The 22,737-nt window shown below is 39.4% G+C and overlaps 1 protein-coding gene across 1 annotated transcript in view; it reads left to right on the top strand.

The window, feature by feature from the left end:
* The window catches only part of IPO5 (importin 5), a 56,570-nt gene extending 35,626 nt beyond the window's left edge, over positions 1-20,944 (top strand). The window contains exons 13-28 of the mRNA XM_058681548.1: positions 3,414-3,538; positions 3,631-3,720; positions 3,813-3,986; positions 6,574-6,792; positions 7,882-7,965; positions 9,324-9,456; positions 9,544-9,665; positions 11,503-11,599; positions 13,244-13,416; positions 14,366-14,477; positions 14,565-14,620; positions 15,802-15,924; positions 16,798-17,017; positions 17,632-17,860; positions 20,025-20,166; positions 20,799-20,944. Coding sequence (XP_058537531.1) covers positions 3,414-3,538; positions 3,631-3,720; positions 3,813-3,986; positions 6,574-6,792; positions 7,882-7,965; positions 9,324-9,456; positions 9,544-9,665; positions 11,503-11,599; positions 13,244-13,416; positions 14,366-14,477; positions 14,565-14,620; positions 15,802-15,924; positions 16,798-17,017; positions 17,632-17,860; positions 20,025-20,166; positions 20,799-20,885 — 2,186 coding nt within the window. The 3' untranslated portion in view covers positions 20,886-20,944. The remainder of the gene's footprint in view (positions 1-3,413; positions 3,539-3,630; positions 3,721-3,812; positions 3,987-6,573; positions 6,793-7,881; positions 7,966-9,323; positions 9,457-9,543; positions 9,666-11,502; positions 11,600-13,243; positions 13,417-14,365; positions 14,478-14,564; positions 14,621-15,801; positions 15,925-16,797; positions 17,018-17,631; positions 17,861-20,024; positions 20,167-20,798) is intronic.
* The last annotated feature ends 1,793 nt before the right edge of the window (positions 20,945-22,737 follow it).

Below are 22,737 nucleotides of genomic sequence, written 5' to 3'. Positions count from 1 at the left end.
AGCTTTTACCCCAGGGTATATCATATCACCACAGAAAAGCCCCCTCATAGCATTCCGTAATACCCCATTAAATGTTAATAGTTTTTGTTGATACAAATAATGCTAATGCATATACTCTTCCACAGATATCCTGACTTACTTAAGTATGGATAGTCCTATCTATAGGGTACATTTCAAGAGACACACTTAAGGGTCAGACAGTTGATTCAAGGTCTTAAAGTAGTAAAGCAGGGTAATAACATAATACCAGCTTCAAATGAAAGGAAATGTTGAGAACTGTAGCCCTTTATACAATTTACTTAATTCTTATCCTATAAAGTTCTTCTGAAAAGGCATGGCCCAAAACAATTAACTCTTTTTAATGATGTGATTGTATACATGGGTCTTGAATAGTTGTTTCCCCCCTCTTTTTTAACGGTTTATTTTGAGAGAACATGAGCAGGGGAGGGGCGGAGAGGGGGAGAGAGAATCCCAAGGAGGCTCTGCTCTGACAGTACGCAGCCCATTGGGGGACTTGATCCCACAAACGATGAGATCATGGACCTGAGCCAAAGTCCAGAGTCAGACGCTTAACCGACTCAGCCACCCAGGCAGGTGCCCCAGTTTTCCTTTTTTAGCTCCTCAATTTTTTGAGGGTTTTTTTTTCCCCAAAGGAATAGAGACAGCTTCACAGATTGCTTAAGAGAAAGAATCTAGCTTTTCCATTTTTAAGATGAAGAAGGTAGCCTACAGACATAAAAGATTGTAGTCACTGTTTCACTATTGGTTGATGGTGATCTTCAGATAGATCGGTTGTGGATGTGGTTGTGATTTGTAATTAAAGAATTTGGCTTTTCAGTTTTTCTTGCTACACCTACCAGCTGGATGCAAGAGGCTTTATTATATATGGCAATGAACTCTTAGTAAAGATCTGTTGTTGTTAATTGTATGGCTTTGAGCAAATTTTCTGCACCTTAATCTCTTTGTTTGTAAAAGAGGCAAAACTGATGCTTGCTTTATGCCCAGGCTTGAGATTAGATCCGAAGATGTATCTAATGTGTGTGAAAAGTGCTTTAAACAGTGGCCAACGATATGTATCTCCTAGTAACTTAACACTTTATTTTTAAAGATAGTTTTACTGGTTTTACTTTAAATAATAAATAGCAAAATTTAAAGGAGAAAAACCACTTCTAAATCCCCATAGCATACCATCACATTCTGCCGAACATACTTTCAGGAACTCTGCCTATTAGAGATATACAGACATATCTTTTTATTTTTATTTCTCTGATCCAAATAAGGACACCTTTCTGTATCAGTAAGTATTTATTGCATCTCTTCTTTAAATTAGTAAATCCAGGGCGCCTGGGTGGCTCAGTTGGTTAAGCGTCCGACTTTAGCTCAGGTCACAGTCTCATGGTTCGTGGGTTTGAGCCCCACGACAGGCTCTATTCTGACAGCTCAGAGCCTGGAACCCGTTTCAGATTCAGTGTCTCCCTTCCTCTCTCTCTCTCTCTCTCTCTCTCTCGTGTGTGTGTGTGTGTCTCTCTCTCTCCCCCCAAAATAAACATTAAAAAAAAAAAACTTAGTAAATCCAATATGCAAAGGTTAGCATCTGATTTACTGATTTCCTAGGATGATTATTCCTTAGTTGAAAAATGTTGGATTATTGGTATATTAAGTAATTGAAATGCATTAAAAATAAATATTTAATGTTAATAATAAAGTTTTAATACTTAACAGCAGAATTAGGAAACTTTCAGAAATTCTTTATGTTAGAGGGGTGCCTGGGTGGGTCAGTCTGTTAAGCATCAACTCTTGGTTTCAGCTCAGGTCATGATCTCAAGGTTGTGGTCATTAGATTGAGACCCATGTTGGGCTTTGCACTGAGCATGCAGCCTGTTTAAGATTCTCTCTCCCTCTCTCTCTACCTGTCTCCTGCTCATGCAGGGTGTGCAGGAGTGCAGGTGCCCTCTCAAAAAAATTCTTTATAGTAGTATATTGCAACGGAGTTCATCTTGGGCTCCCCAAAGTGAAAAATTATTAATTCTGATATAATTTTAGGCTTCTCTACAACTTTTGTTAACTCTTATGCCAGTGGTTCACAAACTTTGTTTTTAAGATCCCTTTACACTCTTAAAAAATTTTTTTTTTTTAATATTAGAGAGAGACAGAGAGCCAGCATGGGAGGGGCAGAGAGAGAGAGGAAGACACAGAATCTGAAGCTGGCTCCAGGCTCTGAGCTGTCAGCACAGAACCTGACACAGGGCTCGAACTCATGGATTGTGAGATCATGACCCCAGCCGAAGTCGGATGCTTATCCTACTGAGCCACCCAGGCGCCCCTACACTCTTAAAAATCAACTGAAGATCCTAGAATGCTTTTGTTTATGTGGGTTATATCAGTGTTTGTATTATTAAAGATGAAAAACATTTAAAATGTTCATTTAAAGATAGCCATAATAAACCCATTACACATGAACAGAAATAACATTTTTCGTGAAGAATGACTTCAAAACAAAAATATGTTAGCGAGAAGAATGTCGTCTTATGCAGTTTTGTAAATATCTTTAAGTGTCTTAGCTGAGTTCTTGTTTCTGCTTCTTCATTCGGTGTCAGTGGATCATACATGTGTTGTAATCCCTGGAATACTCCACTGGACCCTCAGAGTGAGAGTGAAAGAGTATTATCAGGACAGTAATCCCAGGGTTCTTGGGTCTCACCTTGAGAGCCACTGCTTTACACAGATATTAGCTTTCTGTATTTATGTATGTCTTGCTTTGTTCCACAAGTTGTGTGAAACCGCTTAAAGGGAACGATAATGTAATGAGCATAAACATTTCGAAATGAGAGTCAGGGAAATTACATATTAGAATATGATATGAAGATCAGTATAATAAATACTGCTTAGCTAATATTCTAGTCTAAAACCAAGTAGCCATTAGTAATATTAGAATACATGTAATGTTCATCTATATTCATTTACCATGTTGTTACATAAAAATTCTTTAAAAGCAGTATCTTCTCCTTGGCTTTTGTTCTTTTTAAAGAAATGTAAATTTCCATGGTTGGACAATAGTGAATCTCTATGTTCAATAAATAGCAGTGTGTGGCACAAAATCCAGGTATTTGTTGCTAATGGTAAATCTTAGGGGGAAAAGGCTTATTTTCAGTAGTTGTTATAAATACTAATAAACTCTTTTCTTTCATATTGCCTTTGCACTACTTTTGGAATAGAAATGCTCGTCTGACATAACCATTACCATAGTGAAATAGTCCAGTCGGGCACTTTTTTCTGTCCATTTTTCTAATTAATGTATAAAAATATTTTGGTGGTCTTTTCTAAATAAGGAGAGCTTTTTTTATGCTTCTGACTACCAGAATGACATGTTTGTACTGGCTAACTGTTCTTTCACCTGTAATTCTTTTTTGTAGCTGACTGGAAATACCGGCATGCAGGATTAATGGCCTTATCTGCCATTGGTGAAGGATGCCACCAGCAAATGGAAGGAATTTTAAATGAGATAGTAAATTTTGTTTTGCTTTTTCTTCAGGATCCTGTAAGTACCAGTAAATACCTGATTCATACTTATTACCATAGTTCCCATGTGGGAACCCCTTACCTTTACTTACACAAAGTCCCCTATTGCAGCATCCAAGAGTAAGGTACGCAGCCTGTAATGCCGTGGGACAGATGGCTACAGATTTTGCACCTGGCTTCCAAAAGAAATTTCATGAGAAGGTAAGTAACAATGCCTCAAACACTCAAACAGAGGAGGTGTGCTTGGAAATGTGGTGTTTCAAAATGTGTGTTTATCTGATTCCATTTTCCAGGTGATCGCGGCCCTGCTGCAGACCATGGAGGACCAGGGCAATCAGCGAGTGCAGGCCCATGCTGCTGCCGCTCTGATCAACTTCACTGAGGACTGTCCCAAGTCACTGCTTATTCCATATTTAGACAATTTGGTGAAACATCTACATTCCATCATGGTACTTAAACTTCAAGAGGTAGGTTTTCAAGGTCTTTAAGCTCCTATTTAGAGATTAATGTAGGTTATTTTAGTGGGTAAGACCTGGAGAAAGAGACTTTTCAGCCTGGCCATAAAGAATAGAAAGTCAGGTTAGGCTGTTTGAAGTGGAATAATTCAGTTTTGACCAGAGAATAGGCCAACATTGGAATTGGGAAAGAAGTTATAGCCTAAACGTTAGGTAAAATCAGTATGTGAATTGCCTTGAAAACAAGGCAGTTATTTTGAATTCTGATTTGTGTAAATTTGGAAGACCCATTTTGTTCTTAACTGCTGCAGGAAATCCTGATAATGTGATTGTAAGAAATTAGCTGTGGAGCATTGTGAGGCGTAAACAAAACGGGAGAAAATTTAAGACTGTCAAGATTATTGTTCACAGAGCTCTGGTGGTAATAGTGGAAATTAGTGGGGAAAGATGATTCTAAAAGTCCTTTTTTGGGAAGCAGTAACAGTTTCTACCAGTTTGAATTTTAAAAGATGAAAGAGAGGGGGTGCCTGGGTGGCTCAGTCGGTTAAGTGTCTGATTCTTCGTTTTGGCTCAGGTCATGATCTCGTGGTTTGTGGGTTTGAGTCCCACGTTGGGCTCTGTGCTGACAGTGCTGAGCCTGCTTGGGATTCTCGGTCTCCTTCTGCCCCTCCCCTGCTTGTTCTCTCCCCTCCCCAACCACCCCCCACCCCACCCCCTGTCAAAAATAAATAAACTTAGGGGCGCCTGGGTGGCGCAGTCGGTTAAGCGTCCGACTTCAGCCAGGTCACGATCTCGCGGTCCGTGAGTTTGAGCCCCGCATCAGGCTCTGGGCTGATGGCTCGGAGCCTGGAGCCTGTTTCCGATTCTGTGTCTCCCTCTCTCTCTGCCCCTCCCCCGTTCATGCTCTGTCTCTCTCTGTCCCAAAAATAAATAAAAAACGTTGAAAAAAAAAAAATTAAAAATAAATAAACTTAAAAAAAAAAGACGAAAGATAAGTAAAAAAAGTTGACCCTTCTCACCTGGATGACAGAAGTAGACAGATGAGAAAGAATATCATTTTTACGTTAAATAAGTTGAATTTTAAAATCAGGCCTGGCTGTCCAAATAGAAGGTTTACAGTGATAGCTTAAATAAGAAATAGAACCTAAGAGACTCAGTTATGTTAGTATAGCAGTGTGTGAGGAGAGGATGCAAGTGAGAAAGGCAAAGATTCAGGCTCAGTTTGTCGTGAAATGAATAAAAAGGACAAATAAAAACCTGTTAAGAAAACTCCTGTGTTTAGCAGACACAAAGTTACTGTCAAATTGCTATAAAAGTAAAGTTTCTAACGTTACTAACTCAATTCCCACACATCAATTCGTTATGAACCAGGAAGAGTTAGTAAACCACACTTCACGTCATGTTCTAAAGGAGAACGGGGTGGAGACAAGATACAGTGTCTCCGAAGGCGAAGAAAGGGGCTTTTGAAATATGACAGGTGTTCCGGTGTTCAGTGTCCGGTGACAGCAGACCAGGAAGGAACAGGAGTGAATCTGAAGACGGGTAGACCCCAGTTGAAGGCAGATGAGTTTGTTGGTTAAATCAGGAACGGAAGGATCAAACGTGACTTTACAAGTGTGTTTGGGTAGAGGGCTGAAGTGTAAATAGAGTTTCAATTGCATCCCCTTACTCCAAAGAGGCAACAGGTCAGATTTTTTAAAGACTAAAAGAAGGAATTGTTAAGATGGCCTGGGGAAGAAGTTAAAGTATGTGAGCAAAAGTTGTGCAAAGAGAAGGTAGCTGATGAGGAACAACGTTCCTTGGAGATCAGAAGCAGTCAAGACCTGAAACGTGGAGCAGATGCAGAAGAAGGGAGTAAATTACCCTCTTATGGGGCAGTGGAAGTGGTCGTGCAGGGGGAAGAACTCTGCTCAGAGTGGCTGGAGTTGATTGGGGGGAAATGAAACAAATCTGGAATAGTCCCTGGGTCAGGTACTCCTGTGAATCCTCAAGGGTTAGAAAATGTTACCAGGTGACAGCATGAGCCCCGCTGCAAGTACCCAGTGTTTGTTACTAGCCAGGTCAGAGAACCTGTAGGTCTTGAATGCAGGAGAAAGGGGAGCTCATGTGTTTCACCAAGACAGTGAAATAGTTGGCTAAAAAGCTCTGGCTCTGATGGGGTCATTAGTGCTACCTTCTGGGGAGAGTCACATGAGAAGATAAAGGAATGGACCATGAAGGGGATTCTCTCATGCATGGTAGGACGGCACAGAGTGTACGGTAAGTAGTGGGAGTCAGTGAGGTAAAAGGACCGAGAAATACGGGTGTCAAGCTGGGATACAAAAATTGGAAAAGGAATCAGATTTGTGCTTGAGAATTGGTTGCTTGGAGTTAAGGCAGACCTGAGTAAGGAGCATTCCATTAACAGAAGAGAGAGGAGATCCCACATCAGTAGTTCCGCAGGGATTCTTTAATTTGCTCCGGAACCTACGGTCTCCACTCGGGCTGCTGGAGGGTGGTCTCCGCTGGCTGTCTCAGAGAAGCCTGTGAGAACTCGGAGCAGGTATTTCTTCCAGTTTCTCGTTTGCATGATTTATTTTGTGTGTCTTCCTTCTCCTAGTTGATTCAGAAAGGCACCAAGTTAGTTCTGGAACAAGTTGTGACATCTATCGCATCAGTTGCAGATACCGCAGAGGAAAAATTTGTCCCCTACTATGACTTATTTATGCCATCACTAAAGCACATCGTCGAGAACGCAGTTCAGAAGGAACTCCGACTTCTCAGAGGAAAAACTATTGAGTGCATCAGCCTCATTGGTCTAGCCGTTGGGAAGGAAAAAGTAAGTGATTTGTAGAAGGCTGAATTTACTGTCTGTAGTTTGGCTGTGGAGGCATTGAGGGAGGTACTTAGAGGCCTTTTCCTTCTGCTAAATGGTTTTCCGGATACTTGTTTTTTTTCCATTATCTTACTCTCCTGTAATTCTAGCTTTATATAGAAATTCATTTTTTCAGCATTAATATTAAGGTTTTTTTCTTAATTCATTTATGCTCTTGAAATCTCCTCCTCTTCCTACCACATGTACAGTCTACTGGGAGGCGTGTGGAGTTCAAGATCCATATGTTTAGCTTCACTCATTTAAACACGTACTTGGTAACATTCCGTTTGCTTTCTTGTTAATCCAAAAACCATCAGGTGTCCTAAGAGAAATCTCTATACATATAGCTCTGCAGAAAATAATTAGCAAGGACCATTGGCAGATGTATTTGTCTTCCAGCCAGCATATCAGAGTCTCAAAGCTGATCCAAATGAAGTCCCCCCTGTCATTGACCTCTTGCGCTCTAATTCTCAGAACTACCAACAGTAGAACCTCTCCAGTTGGTCTCCTCCAAAACCAGCACCAGTGTTAACTTTACCTTAGAAATTATTTTCTGTGAGATACTGAGAACCTAATCAATACAATGTTTTCATGTTCCTACTCTGTCTGATTTTCAAACTGTCTCTGAAACACTGCCTGTTTATACAGTGGGGATTGGCAGAACTACACAGAGTTACCTGAAAATCCTATACTTCTAGGGAGCAATCCAAAGTTTTCTTTCTGGATTTGGATTATCTTTTTACTGCTGGAAATACATAAACTATAGACCAAAACTTGATATCATTAGAAATTCCTTTATACTGCAGTTCACTCTGACCTTCACTGGAGAATCTATTTTTCTAGAAAGAGCACTAGGTGTGTGCAACATAGATGAAAATTTTTCAGTGTGATACTTTTGTCTAAGGGGTTATGACCCATGTGGGAAATGTAATAGATTTTCTTTTGGAAAGTTGTGTTATTATACAAGAACCAAAATTGGGTAGTGGTGAGCACCTCTCTGTTCTGTAGCCACGAGAAACACCGGTGTTGATTTTCCCAAATATTTTCTTCCAGTTCATGCAAGATGCATCAGATGTGATGCAGCTCTTGTTGAAGACCCAGACGGACTTTAGCGATATGGAAGATGATGATCCCCAGGTAAAGCAGCTTTCACATGTTGGCCTAGATGTACATCTAGTATAAAGTTAAAAGTACTCAAAAAAAGAAATTGAGTGATAGTTTTCTTGAGATAGTCCCTGGTTGCAGAGATGTTCTTCACTGGCTTTCCTTCTACTTCTCATGCCATCTTTTTCTCAGTCTGCTCTGGCTGCTCTCTCCCCTGACTCTGGCTTTTGGTTTTTGGTTTTTTGGGTATTTTTATGCTCTTAGGGTTCTGTCCTAGGCCCTCTTCCCTCCTGAGCAGTGTCATCCACACCATGGCTTCAGTTTTCCTCCGTGTGCTGTAACTGCCAGATCTTTCTCTCAATTCAGGGTTCATTGATCCCCCCGCTTACTAGACATCTCCATTTGGACATCTCTCGGCCCTGTCATTGCCACATGACTTCCCACAAACCTGCTCTGCTTTTTTCTTTCTGCCCATGAGCACACATTCATTTCACCCCTGCCCCATGCAGCCTGACTAATCCCAGCTCATATTTCAAGGCCAGTATAAGTCTTGATAGTGGGTCCTTATGACACAGTGTTGTAAATTGTGTGTGTGTGTCATGGTCCTAATAGTATTCATGATGCCTAATGAATAACAGCGACTCCATAAATAATTGCTGGGTTACATTTGGACTTTACACGGCCATGCTATCATTATTTCCTATGAACTTAGATTGTTTTTTCTTTTGTGTGTGTGGGGGGGGGGTGTTTGTTTTAGAGTAGGTGTGGAGAATATGTGTGTATACGCACGTGAGATATATTAGTAAAAATCAACTCACTTTCTGGGTTACAGGGATGATGAATTAGAACTAGATCCTCTGTTGATGGTTTGCAGGTGATTCAGACTATGTAAACACAGTAGTAGAAGAGGTGTCTTAAAAACACCCAGCCACTTACACAGAAAATTGAAACAGCTAGGAGAAAGGGATGTTCTCTCTGGTGTTAATAAATGTTTAATGAATGGAATGCTAGGCAGTAAAGATACAGTCAGATAAAATATGTTCTTGTCTTCAAAAAATATAGGGCCTAGGAGTTAAAATGGTAAGTAGATTTTATATATGTGACTCAGATGCTATTAGAGAAAATTATATATTGCTTCTTGAAAGTAAGAAAAAAATAAGACACAGTCCTGGTGTTCCTCTTTTCCCTCACCTGCTCTCTCTATCCCAGGGCAAAGGCTCACAGTGATTTTGTTTCCGAATGTTTTAAGTATATGACCCTAGGAAATGTACTTTCTGCTTGAAGGGCTATGAATGTGAAATGAAACATTGTTTGTATGAAATAGGGAAATGGCTTCTTTGTGATTGTCTATTTACCATTGTTTTGAAATCAATTTTAATTTTTTTCCCCAGATCTCTTACATGATCTCAGCATGGGCCAGAATGTGCAAAATTCTTGGAAAAGAATTTCAGCAGTACCTTCCAGTGGTTATGGGGCCTTTAATGAAGACCGCTTCAATTAAGCCTGAAGTAGCCCTTTTAGATAGTAGGTGTCTTCATGAAGACATAACAGTTGTAAAATTCCTCCCCGTGATTATTTTTAACGTGAATTTGTTTTCTTCCTTGTTAATAGCCCAAGACATGGAAAACATGAGTGATGATGACGGATGGGAGTTTGTGAACCTTGGAGATCAGCAAAGTTTTGGTATTAAAACTGCAGGACTGGAAGAAAAGTCCACTGCTTGTCAGATGCTGGTGAGTGCGTATAGTGTTTATCAGACTTCAGTTGACGAGTTCTTAGAACACATTCATACACACATTTCAGAGGAGTGCCTCCCATAGATGTTAAAGAAATTATTTGAAGAGCAGGAATATATTCTTTAAAAAATAAAATGTAGAAACATTTTGACCCAACATTTCCACTTCTGGATAAAGAAATCATGTAGGTAAACTTCATGATCACTGCTGTTTCTAATAACAACAACAAAAATGAAAAGCCTGAATGCCTGTTATCAGGAAGATAATAATTATTGTACCCAGCTGATACAAAGCTATGTTGGGGCAAGGATTTTTGTCTGTTCTGTGCTTAGTGTATAGTAGATAAGATGACCAAGGAATATTTTTTGAATGAATGAATGAACAGAAATGTGCTCATGCTACTGAAAATATAACTGGTATGATGTCAGTCATACAAAAAATATAAACATGGTAGGGACATCAAAATGTTTACAGTAATTACCTCTTGCAGTGTTATGAGGTCTTGTGTGCAAGTTCTCTTTGAGGTTGTTTTTTTGTTTGGTTTTTTCCCTCCCCTTCCCCTTTATGAGCATGTGTTACAGACAGGGACAATAATCTATTTTTCTTAAAGGTAGAATTAAGAAATTATGGTATATTACAAACTTAGCAGATGAGTAAGCCCAAATAAAAGTTAATAACTTAAATTTTATCTTGCATTAATAAAACATTGTTGTATTTACCAGTTCATTTAAACTTGTATTTCTTGAACTTATTTTTATCATCAGTACTTACTATATATTGTAAACATTTATGCCTATAATATAATTCATAGACATTTTGGATTTTTGTGGTATCTTTCAACTAGAGAGTAAATGTAAATGTAACATCTCTAAACAAAATTATCAAATCTTTTAATGTGGAAGAAAGTAAAGAAACTTTTTTTTTTTTTTTTTAAGTTTGTTTAGTTTGAGAGAGAGCACGCGAGCAGGGGAAGAGCAGAGAGAGAGAATCCCAAGCAGGCTCCGTGCTGACAGCATGACACAGGGCTCACTCAGTCCCACGAACCATGAGATGGTGACCTGAGCCAAAACCAAGAGTCAGCTACTTAACCGACTGAGCCACTCAAGCACCCCGAGAAACAATTATTTTTTTTTTTCTCAACGTTTTTGTTTTTTTTTTTTTTTTTAATTTTTTTGGGACAGAGAGAGACAGAGCATGAACGGGGGAGGGGCAGAGAGAGAGGGAGACACAGAATCTGAAACAGGCTCCAGGCTCCGAGCCATCGGCCCAGAGCCTGATGCGGGGCTCGAACTCACGGACCGCGAGATCGTGACCTGGCTGAAGTCGGACGCTTAACCGACTGCGCCACCCAGGCGCCCCGAGAAACAATTATTTTTAAAGCAGCATTATTTTTCTGTTTCACTGATGAAATGATTTTTTTATTACAAAATAACATAAGCCTATTTGCAGATTTACACAGTGATACGCTACAATTAAGTGTTCGGGTTTTTTATATCTTTTTAAAGTATTTTTCTTCAATGATATATTTTGCTTGAAGTACCTCAGAGTGCTGAAACTTTTGCACCATTCTCCCACACACAACACTAAAAACGTGGGGTGTTCCGGTCTTTGAATGACAGCGTATACTGCAGTCACGCCAAGGCCCTTTCCCTTTGTACAGCTTTTTCTACATTTATATTTGTATTTCCCAGATACTTGTCACAGTCCTGCATGCAGCTCTAAGTGTACTTCCAGTCAGGGTGCAGCATTCTGTGGTCCTTACAATTCTGCTATTTAATAAATGTTAGTACCTAAAAACTAACATGGATCTTGATTTCTGATACTTTGGTTTCAGGTTTGCTATGCTAAAGAGTTAAAGGAAGGCTTTGTGGAATACACTGAACAAGTTGTCAAACTGATGGTCCCTCTACTGAAATTTTATTTCCATGATGATATCCTATAATTTTTGAATGCAAAACATTTCTAGAATTAGTTAAATTGTAGCTTGAGTGTTTGACTTTGTGTTAACTGATGTGTGCTTCACTGTGATTGATTGTTTGCACTAACTAATTTAAGATTGTAAACTACATTTTTTGCAGGTGCTTTAGTGTCATGGTTTTTGTTTGTGCCAAAAACAAGAAGAAAATGTTACCTATTTTCTAGTTGACAGCTTTTTCTGTGAACCACTGGAAAGATTTTAAGGATTGATATTTTTAGCAAATGTTTGTAGTTGTATATAAGAACTTTTCTCAAATATCTGTTGGTGTTAAGCTAAGACTTTTTTATAATTTTTTTTTCAATGTTCCTTTTTTGAGAGACAGCACGAGAGGGGGAGGGGCAGAGAGAGAGGGAAGCACAGAATCTGAAGCAGGCTCTAGGCTCTGAGCTGTCAGCACAGGCCCCACACGGGGCTCGAACTCACGAACGGTGAGATCATGACCTGAGCCGAAGTCGGACACTTAACCGACTGAGCAACCCGGGTGCCCTGAAACTAAGAGTTTTCTTAATAGGTTAAGAGACCCGCTGATAACTTTCTGTGGCCTAGTCCTACATTTCAAATGTGGGTGTCACCTTGGAGAAACCTTTCTTGATAAATCTGCATGTTAAATGTTTTCCTTCCTAACATGATTGTCGTAATTAATACATGGAAACATTTTTAGGCCTTAACACACACACACACAATTTCGTAGATGGGTTTAAAAAAAGGGACAGCCCAACAGAGTGGTTGAGCCCAGACCCAAACTCAGATCTTCCTGACTCCAGAGCCCCTTTGTCTTAGTTCCTCATGCAGTATCCTGTAGTGGTATCCTTTACAGAAGATGGCTTTTGCCCAAGAGAAACTTACCATGATGAGAGAGGACAAAGGGAAGTCTCACGACCTGATGTCACAACTGACACTAGATAGGGAGGGACAGCTTGGTCTTCATTGAAACTGAAAAGGCTCTGACAGGAGAACTTAATTAGTGTTCCCAGGAGAAATATAGCTTTGGTTGCATTTATTAGTAACATTTTTTTAAATTTTCTTTTTTAAAGTTGGTTTATTTTGAGAGAATGAGCGGTGGGGGCGGAGGGGGCGTGGGTATAGAAAGAGGGAGAGAGAAAATGCCAAGCAGGCTCCACGCTGTCAGTGTGGAGCCTGACATGGGGCTCACACTCAAAACTGTGAGATCATGACCTGAGCCAAAACCAAGAGTCAGACACTTACCAACTGAGTGCCATCCCCCCACCAGGCTTCCCATTAGAAATATATATTGCATAAGTTTGGGGATGAGAACATACTAAGATATGCTCTAAGGGTCCCAGAACCTTTTACAATCATTTCTGTGTTTGCAGGTCACATTTGAGACTCACTGCTGTATTGTAGGTGACAGAAAAGACAGGGATAAGTCATATGGCCAGGGAGATGTCTGTTTTTATACACACGATATATTTAACACAAGCTCCTGGATAGCATTCTCAGATAATCTGGCCATGTGACTGGCACTCGGTGAACACTTTAACATTTACGTAAGCAGAATGAGAGAACAATCTTTCAAGGAGAGGAATTACACTAAGTGTGTCTGAAAGTATTGATTACGTTTCCTTAACAATAAAACGTGTTCGAGTGGCGGCAGCAGAATCCATGCCTCTTCTCCTGGAATGTGCGAGAGTTCGTGGTCCTGAGTATCTCACACAGATGTGGCATTTTATGTGTGATGCTCTAATCAAGGCCATTGGCACAGAACCAGACTCAGATGTCCTCTCAGAAATAATGCATTCTTTTGCAAAGGTAAATATTCTTCTCTTAAAAGTATGTATAAGGTTGTATGTTCATATATTAGTCTTGCTAAAAATAAATAAAATTCGATCTTATAACAAGTGATTTTTTTTTATTTACTGAAAATGTTTCTTTCTTATTTTAACGTTTTAGTCCAGTCTTGATAAGTTGCCACCGTCATTTACCTAATAATCCAACTGCAGAATCTTGGCTCATCTCCAGCTCACACCTACTTTCTGTCCTATTCTCTCCTAGATGCCTCTGCTCTTCATTTTCCCTTATGTCTTCTCTGTGCTGAGATCGCCTCCTTTGGTCTGCTCCCGATGTCTCTCTCCTTTCTTTCACTCCCAGTTCATTCTCCTTTTCTCAGGCATGAACTTCCTCGATACTTGCACTCCTCTTCCCAATATTCCTGGTCACCCCCATTGTTCACGGCTCCATGGTCTGCTCCACAGTTTGGTTTAAAAGTTCTTCATTACCTTTCATTTGTCCCCATTTACACTCTTACAGTTCACATTTCTTCTATTTTAACAAAGGAGGCCCCCCTGGGCCTTTGTGCATGTGATTTCCTCGGCCTGTAGTGCCCTCCCAGCACCCCCTTGTCCTTTCTCCCCACTGTGTTTGTGTAGAGCGTGTGTGTGTGGTAATTGAGCTCCTCAGAAACTGGATAGTCTGCTCCATCTTTGAGATGTCAGCTCCTAGCAGTAATGCCTGGCATTTAAGATCTGCTCAGGACATGTTCAAAATAAAAATATTTTTTAAATTATTTTCTTTGAAGTACTGTCATTGTAACGAACATACACCAAGCAAGTGTAATCTACTCATTTAATCTAAGTTAGTCTTCGACCGTGCTGAGTTATGTTAATTTTTCTCATGCTTCCGTGTTATTCTTAACAGAACTTTTGACTCTTAAAACACTTAAATCTCATGGGTTGCTTTCTTTCCTCAATTTCATCATTAGTGCATTGAAGTAATGGGAGATGGATGCCTTAATAATGAACATTTTGAAGAATTGGGAGGCATATTGAAAGCTAAACTCGAAGAACATTTTAAAAATCAAGAATTACGGCAAGGTAAGTTCTCCACGCTTTTATTTCTGAATGTAATCCTTGACCGTTTTGGCGACCGTTTAAAAAGACATTTATTTGGGTGTGTTTTAGTTAAAAGACAAGATGAAGACTATGATGAACAGGTGGAAGAGTCACTACAAGATGAGGTAAATTATTCCCTTCAGAACTTAATTTATATGATCATTTGCATCTGGAACATTTTTAAATGCTTAAGTTTCTAATTCATTTGTGACTTGTCATTCTGATGTAATTATCGGTAATTTTTAGCGGAAGAATCTGACATGTATTTCATTTACTAATCTAGAGAATAAGTAATTGAAGTTAGCTGATTTGTGTTTTGGATGCTGTGTGAGTGTTTTTGCTGCAATACCTCCCACATGACAGCACTTCTAAGTTCACCTAGTGTTTCTTTTATATATGCCTCTCAGCAAATTTTTATTGGCTGGCGTATTCACTGTTTTAAAGATTAGTGGACTCAAAATCAGGTGTTAAATGACTGTCTAAAGCCACACACTGCCGCGAGTCTAGGGCTTGAGGCCAGATCTTTTTGTAACAACAGCTGTCTTTCTACCAGATCACAGGATAGTGAGAATTTCCTTATAAATAATACACATGCAGTGGTTGAAATAAGTCTTCTACGTTGCTTTGTTCAGCTCTCTCCTCATCAAACCACTTGATGCCATCAGATGTATTTCAGCTGCATATTTAGGTTCCAGGATGTGGCACGTAGCCATCCTGGTGGACCAGTGCTCCCGTGCGCGGGTCATCCCCTTTCTGTGCGGGTGCTCCTGTGCACAACTCATCCCCTTTCTGTGCAGGGTGCTCCCAAGCGTGGCTCGTCCCTTTTCTGTGCGGGGTGCTCCCGCACACGGCTCATCCCCTTTCTGTGTGGGGTGCTCCCGTGCGTGGTCCATCCCTTTCTGTGCAGGGTGCTCCCATGCTGACACACACAAATTGCTCCCAGGGATGAGGTGTTGTCAGTTAACTGACCCCACATCTCTCCACCCAGATGCTCCAAAATTAGAAACATTCTTGCAGAAAGCAAAAAATACTACTGAAGTAAAAACACTTCTGTTTCAGAATTTGAAATGTAAGTATGTTCCAAGGAAAGTCTTTGGAGGAAGTGCAGTACTGGCCGCACTTCTCTTTCTGTCGGCAGGTGGGAGGCGTGACACCCGGCCGTAGAGGTGCCCTTACGTAGGTGTAGAGGTGATGAGTAGTTTAATTTCTGCATTTCCTAGATTTTTGTAAATGAATGTTACTGTTAGCAGTAATAGTGGAGATGCCTTTTGATACATATGGGTGTTGTGTGTGTTTTTGTTTTTAGGATGATAACGATGTTTATATTCTGACCAAAGTGTCAGACATTTTACACTCAATATTCAGTAGCTACAAGGAAAAGGTGTTACCATGGTTTGAACAGCTGCTCCCATTAATTGTCAACCTAATTGTAAGTGTTACCTCTCTTTGACCGTTATTTTAGATAGTTGACCTGGGATTGTTTCAGTGCAGCACTTGAAAACCCACTTCTAGGTTAAAATAGACCTTAGAAATCCTAAAGAGTTTCCATGATTTTATCAGGTTTATTGCATTGCCCTTGATATTTTCTCATTTGATACATGCTAGAAGTTTGCTAATTAGGTTTTCCATAGTTCAGTTAAATCAGAATGCATTCCAAAGACATACAAATGACTTTTCATTATTTCAGGTTATCCGTGCACTGCTCAGTTATCAACATAATTAGTTTTTTTCAGTGGACCCTAGAGGACTCCCTTAAAATCCTTGTTACATACAGCCAGCAATCATAGATTCTGGATGATGGCCTTATGTATTCAGTCTTTAAAATACACATGAAAAGCAATCAATAGAAATTTGTCTCACTTTGGCTTTTAATCTTGTATTTAGTAGTGCAGCACGTTTTTTTTAAAAACTTAGGCACATAGGACTTAGCCTGTTGAGTGGATATATAAAGTTAACATCTTCATAACTTTTATTGTTGTTCTTTAAATACAGCATTATCATTGTCTTTTTTGTGAATTAAATGTACCCACATTGTTGCTGCTGTTGGTTCTTCCGGTTTATGCTGATACCAAATTGTGGGATTTTATAAAAAAATCATACAAAGTCTTTTAAACCTGTACTTCCTTAAATCTGTGTTGTAATTTGAGGATTCACAAGAAGTGATTATTACTGTGTTTTTCGTTGCCTGTATCTGGAATATCCATGTAAGCTTATCACTTACATGATAGCCTATAGTGAATTTTTTTTTAACGTTCTTCGTGTACTCCAGTATTCAGAGCTTAAAAGATTATCTCTTTTATAGTGTCCACATAGACCATGGCCAGACAGACAATGGGGATTGTGCATCTTTGATGATGTCATAGAACACTGTAGTCCAGCCTCTTTTAAATACGCAGAATATTTTTTAAGGCCGATGCTCCAATATGTGTGCGACAGCAGCCCCGAAGTGAGGCAAGCAGCTGCGTATGGCCTGGGTGTCATGGCACAGTACGGTGGAGAGAACTACCGGCCTTTCTGTACAGGTACTTTCTTCTGCTCGGTCCCAGGCATCCCTTTTATCGCGCTCTCGTTCTCTTTTCCACATCCCCAAACATTATATAGCTATTTCTGCTGTGTTGTTCTTCCCTTTTTCAAACGTCTCACCTATAACATACACAAATTGACCGTCTTTATTCTCGGAGATATGGAAATGAAATCTGAGTGGAATCAGAGCCTCCCTACCCCCATCCTCCAGAATAGAGTTCATTTTGGGCTTGGGAGGTACACCCCAGCTGCGGCATAGGACTTTTAAAACATATGGGGGTCCCTGTAAAGCCAGCGCAGGAATACAGCTGGAGGCTTTTAAAAGCTTGAAGTACCCTGAGATGATCGGGAATTGAATGTTGAGTCTGCCGACCTCTTGGGCTCCCAGTTAGTGGAGCACTGATGCTCCGGCCCATGCCGGGGCAATCCTCCTTTCCTTCTTAGGTCTGGCTCTGCAGCCAAGAAAACAAAACGGGCTGGAAACTTCAATAATTCTTCACTACAATCGATAACTGGACCGAAGATAAAAAGAAATATTTATATAAAAAATACTGACTTTGCATGAAAATGTGAGGTTTTAAAAAACTGACCTTTTTGCAATTGCTTATTTTAGAAGCACTTCCACTGCTGGTAAGAGTTATTCAGTCTGCTGATTCTAAGACCAAAGAAAACGTCAATGCCACAGAGAACTGCATCTCAGCAGTGGGGAAGATTATGAAGTTCAAGCCTGACTGTGTGAACGTGGAAGAAGTCCTGCCTCACTGGTTGTCTTGGCTTCCACTTCATGAGGATAAAGAAGAAGCTGTTCAGACTTTCAATTATCTGTGTGACTTGATCGAAAGGTAAGAAAAAGGACAAATAGACCTCACTTTCTTCCTCTCTAAACAGTGTTTCCTGTGCACAGCCCCCCAGATGTATAGGTTTCTAATAATGTTGTCTTTAAAACCGTATCACAGTTAACGCTGCCTTACAGTTAGATCTAGTTTGACTTGTTCTTTATGGAATTCAACAGATGAGGCATTATAGAACATAATGTTTTAAGAAGATTCTCTTTCAGGGGTGTCTGCGTGGCTCAGGTTAAACACCCAACTCTTTTTTTTTTTTTTTTTTTTTTTTCTAACCGTTCATAGCGGTGCCTGGATGGCTCAGTTGATTAAGTGTTCAACTTCCACTTAGGTCATGATCTCAAAGTTCGGGAGCTCGAGCCCCGTGTCAGTTCTGTGCTGACAGCTCAGAGCCTGGAGCCTGCTTTGGATGCTGTGTCTCCTTCTGTCTTCCCTCCCCCATTCACGCTCTGTCACTCTTTCTCAAAATTTTAATGTTTGTTTGTTTGTGAGAGAGAGTGCGTGCACATGCAAGCAGGGGAGGGGCAGAGAGAGAATCCAAAGCACGCTCCGTGCTGTCAGCACAAAGCCCGATATGGAGCTCGAATTCACAAACCATGAGGTTATGACCCGAGCCAAAGTCAGATGCTCAACTGACTGAGCTGGCCAGGTGCCCCAGGCATCTGACTCTTGCTCTCAGCTTGGGTCCCCTCTCAGGGTCATGAGTTTGAGCTCCACACTGGGCTCCACACTTGGCATTGGAGTCTACTTAAAAAAAAAAAAAAAAGTTTCCCTTTTAATGTTGTTGCCCGTTTATGTCACCAAAATGTCACGTCATTTATCTATTGTTTATTTATTTGGCTTTATATTTTTTTTTTAATCCCCACTTTACAGAAGTAGAATTGACATGTATCATGTGTTAGTATAATGAGATCAAAGTATCATTAGCACCATGGTTTTTGGATTCAAGAATCAGTGGTATAAGGAAAGTATTCCAGTTGGGTAATCAAGATCTGGCCCTGGGCTCTGGCATTATTAATGCTCTTTTGTGTCCATGAGTATATCTAAGAATTGCAACAACCTGGAGGCTACAGAAGCTATCAAATCAAAGGCATGTTCTGTGGTGTGTTTTTCTAAGTCCAAGTTCTCCTAAATGTTAATCAGATCGAGGCTCTGTCACTACTAATTACTGCTTTTATTCATGAATAACTCCAAGGGCTACAACCACTCATCTGGAATTTGTAGAAATAGGCCAGTGACATATTCCTTCATATCTGTTTAAGTTCAGGTTCACACAAGTGTATTTGTGTGTTCCCACTGAGAACTGTCATTAAGGGATGTGCTAACCCTGGTGGAGACTGCACACTCCTTATCTACTACTGCCTTTGAAGTGACCACTTCTCCATCATGCTCTTTGATCATCTCCCTTGGAAAGGACTGTTGTGAAATTCTCTTAATGACAAAGACTGGAATCCTAGTTAAATACACTGTTATGTTTCTTTCCATTAAACTTGCCTGACGTTTATTTCCTGGCTTACTCTTTTTTTTTTTCTTTTTTTTTTTTTCTTTTTTTATTAGAGAGGGAGAAAGAGAGAATGAGTTGGGGAGGGGCAGAGAGAGAGGGAGACACAGAATCGGAAGCAGGCTCCAGGCTCCCAGCTGTCAGCACAGAACCCAATATGGGGCTCGAACTCACAAACCACGAGATCATGACCTGAGCCAAAGTCGGACACTCAACCGACTGAGCCACCCAGACACCCCCTGGCTTACTCTTAAAATGCCCATAAATCCTTTTGAACTTCACATTTATTTGGAAATCATTTTGCCATATAAGAAACTGCTATTCTTAGTAATAGCTCTGTTGTTTTGTTTTGTTTTTTTTTTAATAAGTCACAAGTTATTTAGAAGGCACTTAGAACGTCCTATTTATTGTTTGGCCCTTGAAACTAACCTGAGAGATGAGCCAAGTATTTTTCTTAATTTACATGGGAAAACACTGAAGAGCTAATAAATAAAATTAGCTGGTTTTCCTGCCACTGAATTTGATTTTAATGAATGCATAATCATTTTATAAAGATCCTATAGCAGAATTCCATATTAGGGGAAGGATATAGGAAAATATGAGTGCTTGCGTAATTTTTCCTTAATTTTCATTTATAATGGCTTTCTTCTCTTTGGTCAGTAATCATCCAATCGTTCTTGGCCCCAACAATACCAATCTGCCCAAAATATTCAGTATAATTGCAGAAGGAGAAATGCATGAGGCAATTAAACATGAAGATCCTTGTGCCAAACGTCTGGCTAATGTAGTCCGCCAAGTACAGGTAAGCTGTTTTGCGGAAATAAAACAGTTTCTTGGGGAGATGTTTTGTTTTGTTTTGTTTTGTTTTGTTTTGTTTTGTTTTGTTTTGTTTTCTACAAGGAAAAAAATAGGTACCCAATGAGCAAAGGAAGTTTCATTTTTATATTCTCTTGTCTCCAGCCTTCAGATTACTTAATGTATACTCTGTCTATATGTTCTCATCTTTTATCAGTACTAAAATGTTTGTCTTAAACTTGAGATACTTCGAACCTTCCACTTGGTGCTTAGCGCATATTCCTGTAGAAGGTTTTTTTTGCATTGTCTGTGAAGAAAAAAAGATGAGATTTTAATAGTAAATAAGCTGTCAGCTACCAAAGTTTTTTAAGTGAATTATGCTCCTTATTCCTTTGTGTTGTTTAGTTGACTGTGTCCTCTATCTAATATAGCTTTTCAGGTTAGATTGGATGAAGAAAACAGTGTGAGTGAAATGAACTTTAAAGAAATGCATAGATTTCTTGCTTTTATGATGGCACTCCTCAAACTACCTCGACAGAAAGTATTTGGCATTATTATAGTCTACCTAATGATGATTAGTAAAATACTTCTAAATGACCATTTCACTGAATCTAAATGTTTGAAATTGTTTTTTCCTAGACTTCTGGAGGATTGTGGACTGAGTGCATAGCACAGCTCAGTCCCGAGCAGCAGGCAGCCATACAGGAGCTCCTGAACTCTGCTTGAAGGGCCTTAATATCACCACCAGAAAACTAACTCCAAATAAACGTTTACCCTTTTGTTTAGGTTTCTTTGTTTTGTTTTTGAGCAAAAGAGAACGGTAGAGTTGTGTTGTGTAGGCCATTCTTCTGCAAAGCCACAACAGCAGGAAGAGAAGCACTGGGTTTCAGAGTGGGGTTTGAAAGGATTTCTATGGTACCACTGAAGAGGTTCCCTGTAAGCCCTACAGCAGCACTGAAGAGTATTTTTCTATTGGTATAAGCCACCCACGTGAAGGTGAAAGGGAAGGAAAATTAATTTTTCTCATTAGACTTAAGGAAATTTAAGACAAAACAGCTTTAAGATCAGTTATTCAGTATAGATGTGTACTAAAACAATTTGCTATACACCTAGTGTTCTCTTAATTGGATGTGAGTCTTTTTGTAGGGTAGAAAGAAGCCTTCTACCCAACAAACCAGTAGATCTAAAAATTGGAAGAAAAAAAAAAGCTGAAGACAAAAACAAGCATGAAGATGTCATATTTGATGTCACTTTCAGTTTTTTCCCAAAAGGCTTATGCAGTGACTCAATCTGGAAAGCTCTCCAGCTTCCAGCCCTTGAATGTGAAGTGTCGTTGGCATGTCTGGCAGTAGTGTCTCATTCACTCAATAAACAACATTGAAGTACAAAGAGATCTGTGTAGAAATTCAGTACTGTCTGGCTTTGATTCATTTAATGTTTTTAATATAAGAATAAGCTAATATTTTTTTAGAGTAGCAACTATGTCTTCGAAGGTTTTCTTTTTCCCCTAATATTTTCCTTGTGCATTTAGTTTTTACCATCTTCCACTTTAATTTAAGCTAAGTTATATACCTATTCCTTCACAACTGGTATCCCTTTAAAGTTTGCAAATTTCAACCAATAGTTTTTTTAAACTAGTGTTGTTCTGGGAGATAAAAAAGATCTGGCTTAGTATTTTCACTGCAAATTGTAATTGATAGGGAGCCACGTACAACTTTCAGACTTTTATTTTTATGATAAGTATTATGCCTAAAATTATTTGCTGATAAATTCAGTAAAATGTATGAAATTTTTTTCCTTGTGTGTTAACCTCATAGCAGTGAATGACTTGCTGTTGTTTCTTTACATAATTTTTCTAGGGGATCTTAATAGATTTCTGTTGAAACTTCAGTGTTAACACTTTTATAGTTTGTACTAAATTTAACCGTGATACAAAAATGAATTTTATGCATAGATCAGAATTTAAAATTAAAGATTTTTTCTTTAAGTGATTTGCATTACTTTATTAAAATTAAATCTGAAATGGAATAGAAAGAATGAGTTAAAATTAAGATGGTTCACTTGGTAGCAAATATCCTTCAAATATATTTTCAGCTTTCAGCACATTGTTAGCCCAGAAGCTTCAGTATCCTGCAGAACAGCATTGAATGACTTCACCAGCACAATCATTGCTTTCAGTGGGCACCTACTCGACTGTTTTGTAACGTGTGTGGGTAACACTTGGAACTACTTTATACCCTGTATTCCTGTTGGAGTAAAATGTGTCAAGACAACTCCTTTGTGCTTTCTTATGTAGAATAGAGTTTGGAAGGCCGAATCGTGTACTGATTGCAATAGCAGTTTCGCTGTTGTTTTTAATTTAAATTATTACAACACTTAAAACATGTTAAAAATGTGGCGCGCCTGCCTAAGTTGAAATGGAAGTGTGATCAGAAGATGGCTGCATGTTTTTGGAGAATCTAGTGTCTGCAAAGCTCTGTACTAAGTGCTTACGGGTGAGACTCGTAGTTTCTGGTTTAAACACTAATGGGAAAGTCAGAAGATGGACCAGTGAAGAGTCAGTAAGATCCCTGAAAGA

The sequence above is a fragment of the Neofelis nebulosa genome, chromosome 1 (genome assembly GCF_028018385.1).
Source record: "Neofelis nebulosa isolate mNeoNeb1 chromosome 1, mNeoNeb1.pri, whole genome shotgun sequence".
Taxonomy (NCBI): Eukaryota; Metazoa; Chordata; class Mammalia; order Carnivora; family Felidae; genus Neofelis; species Neofelis nebulosa.
This window is presented reverse-complemented; position numbering and strand designations above follow the sequence as displayed.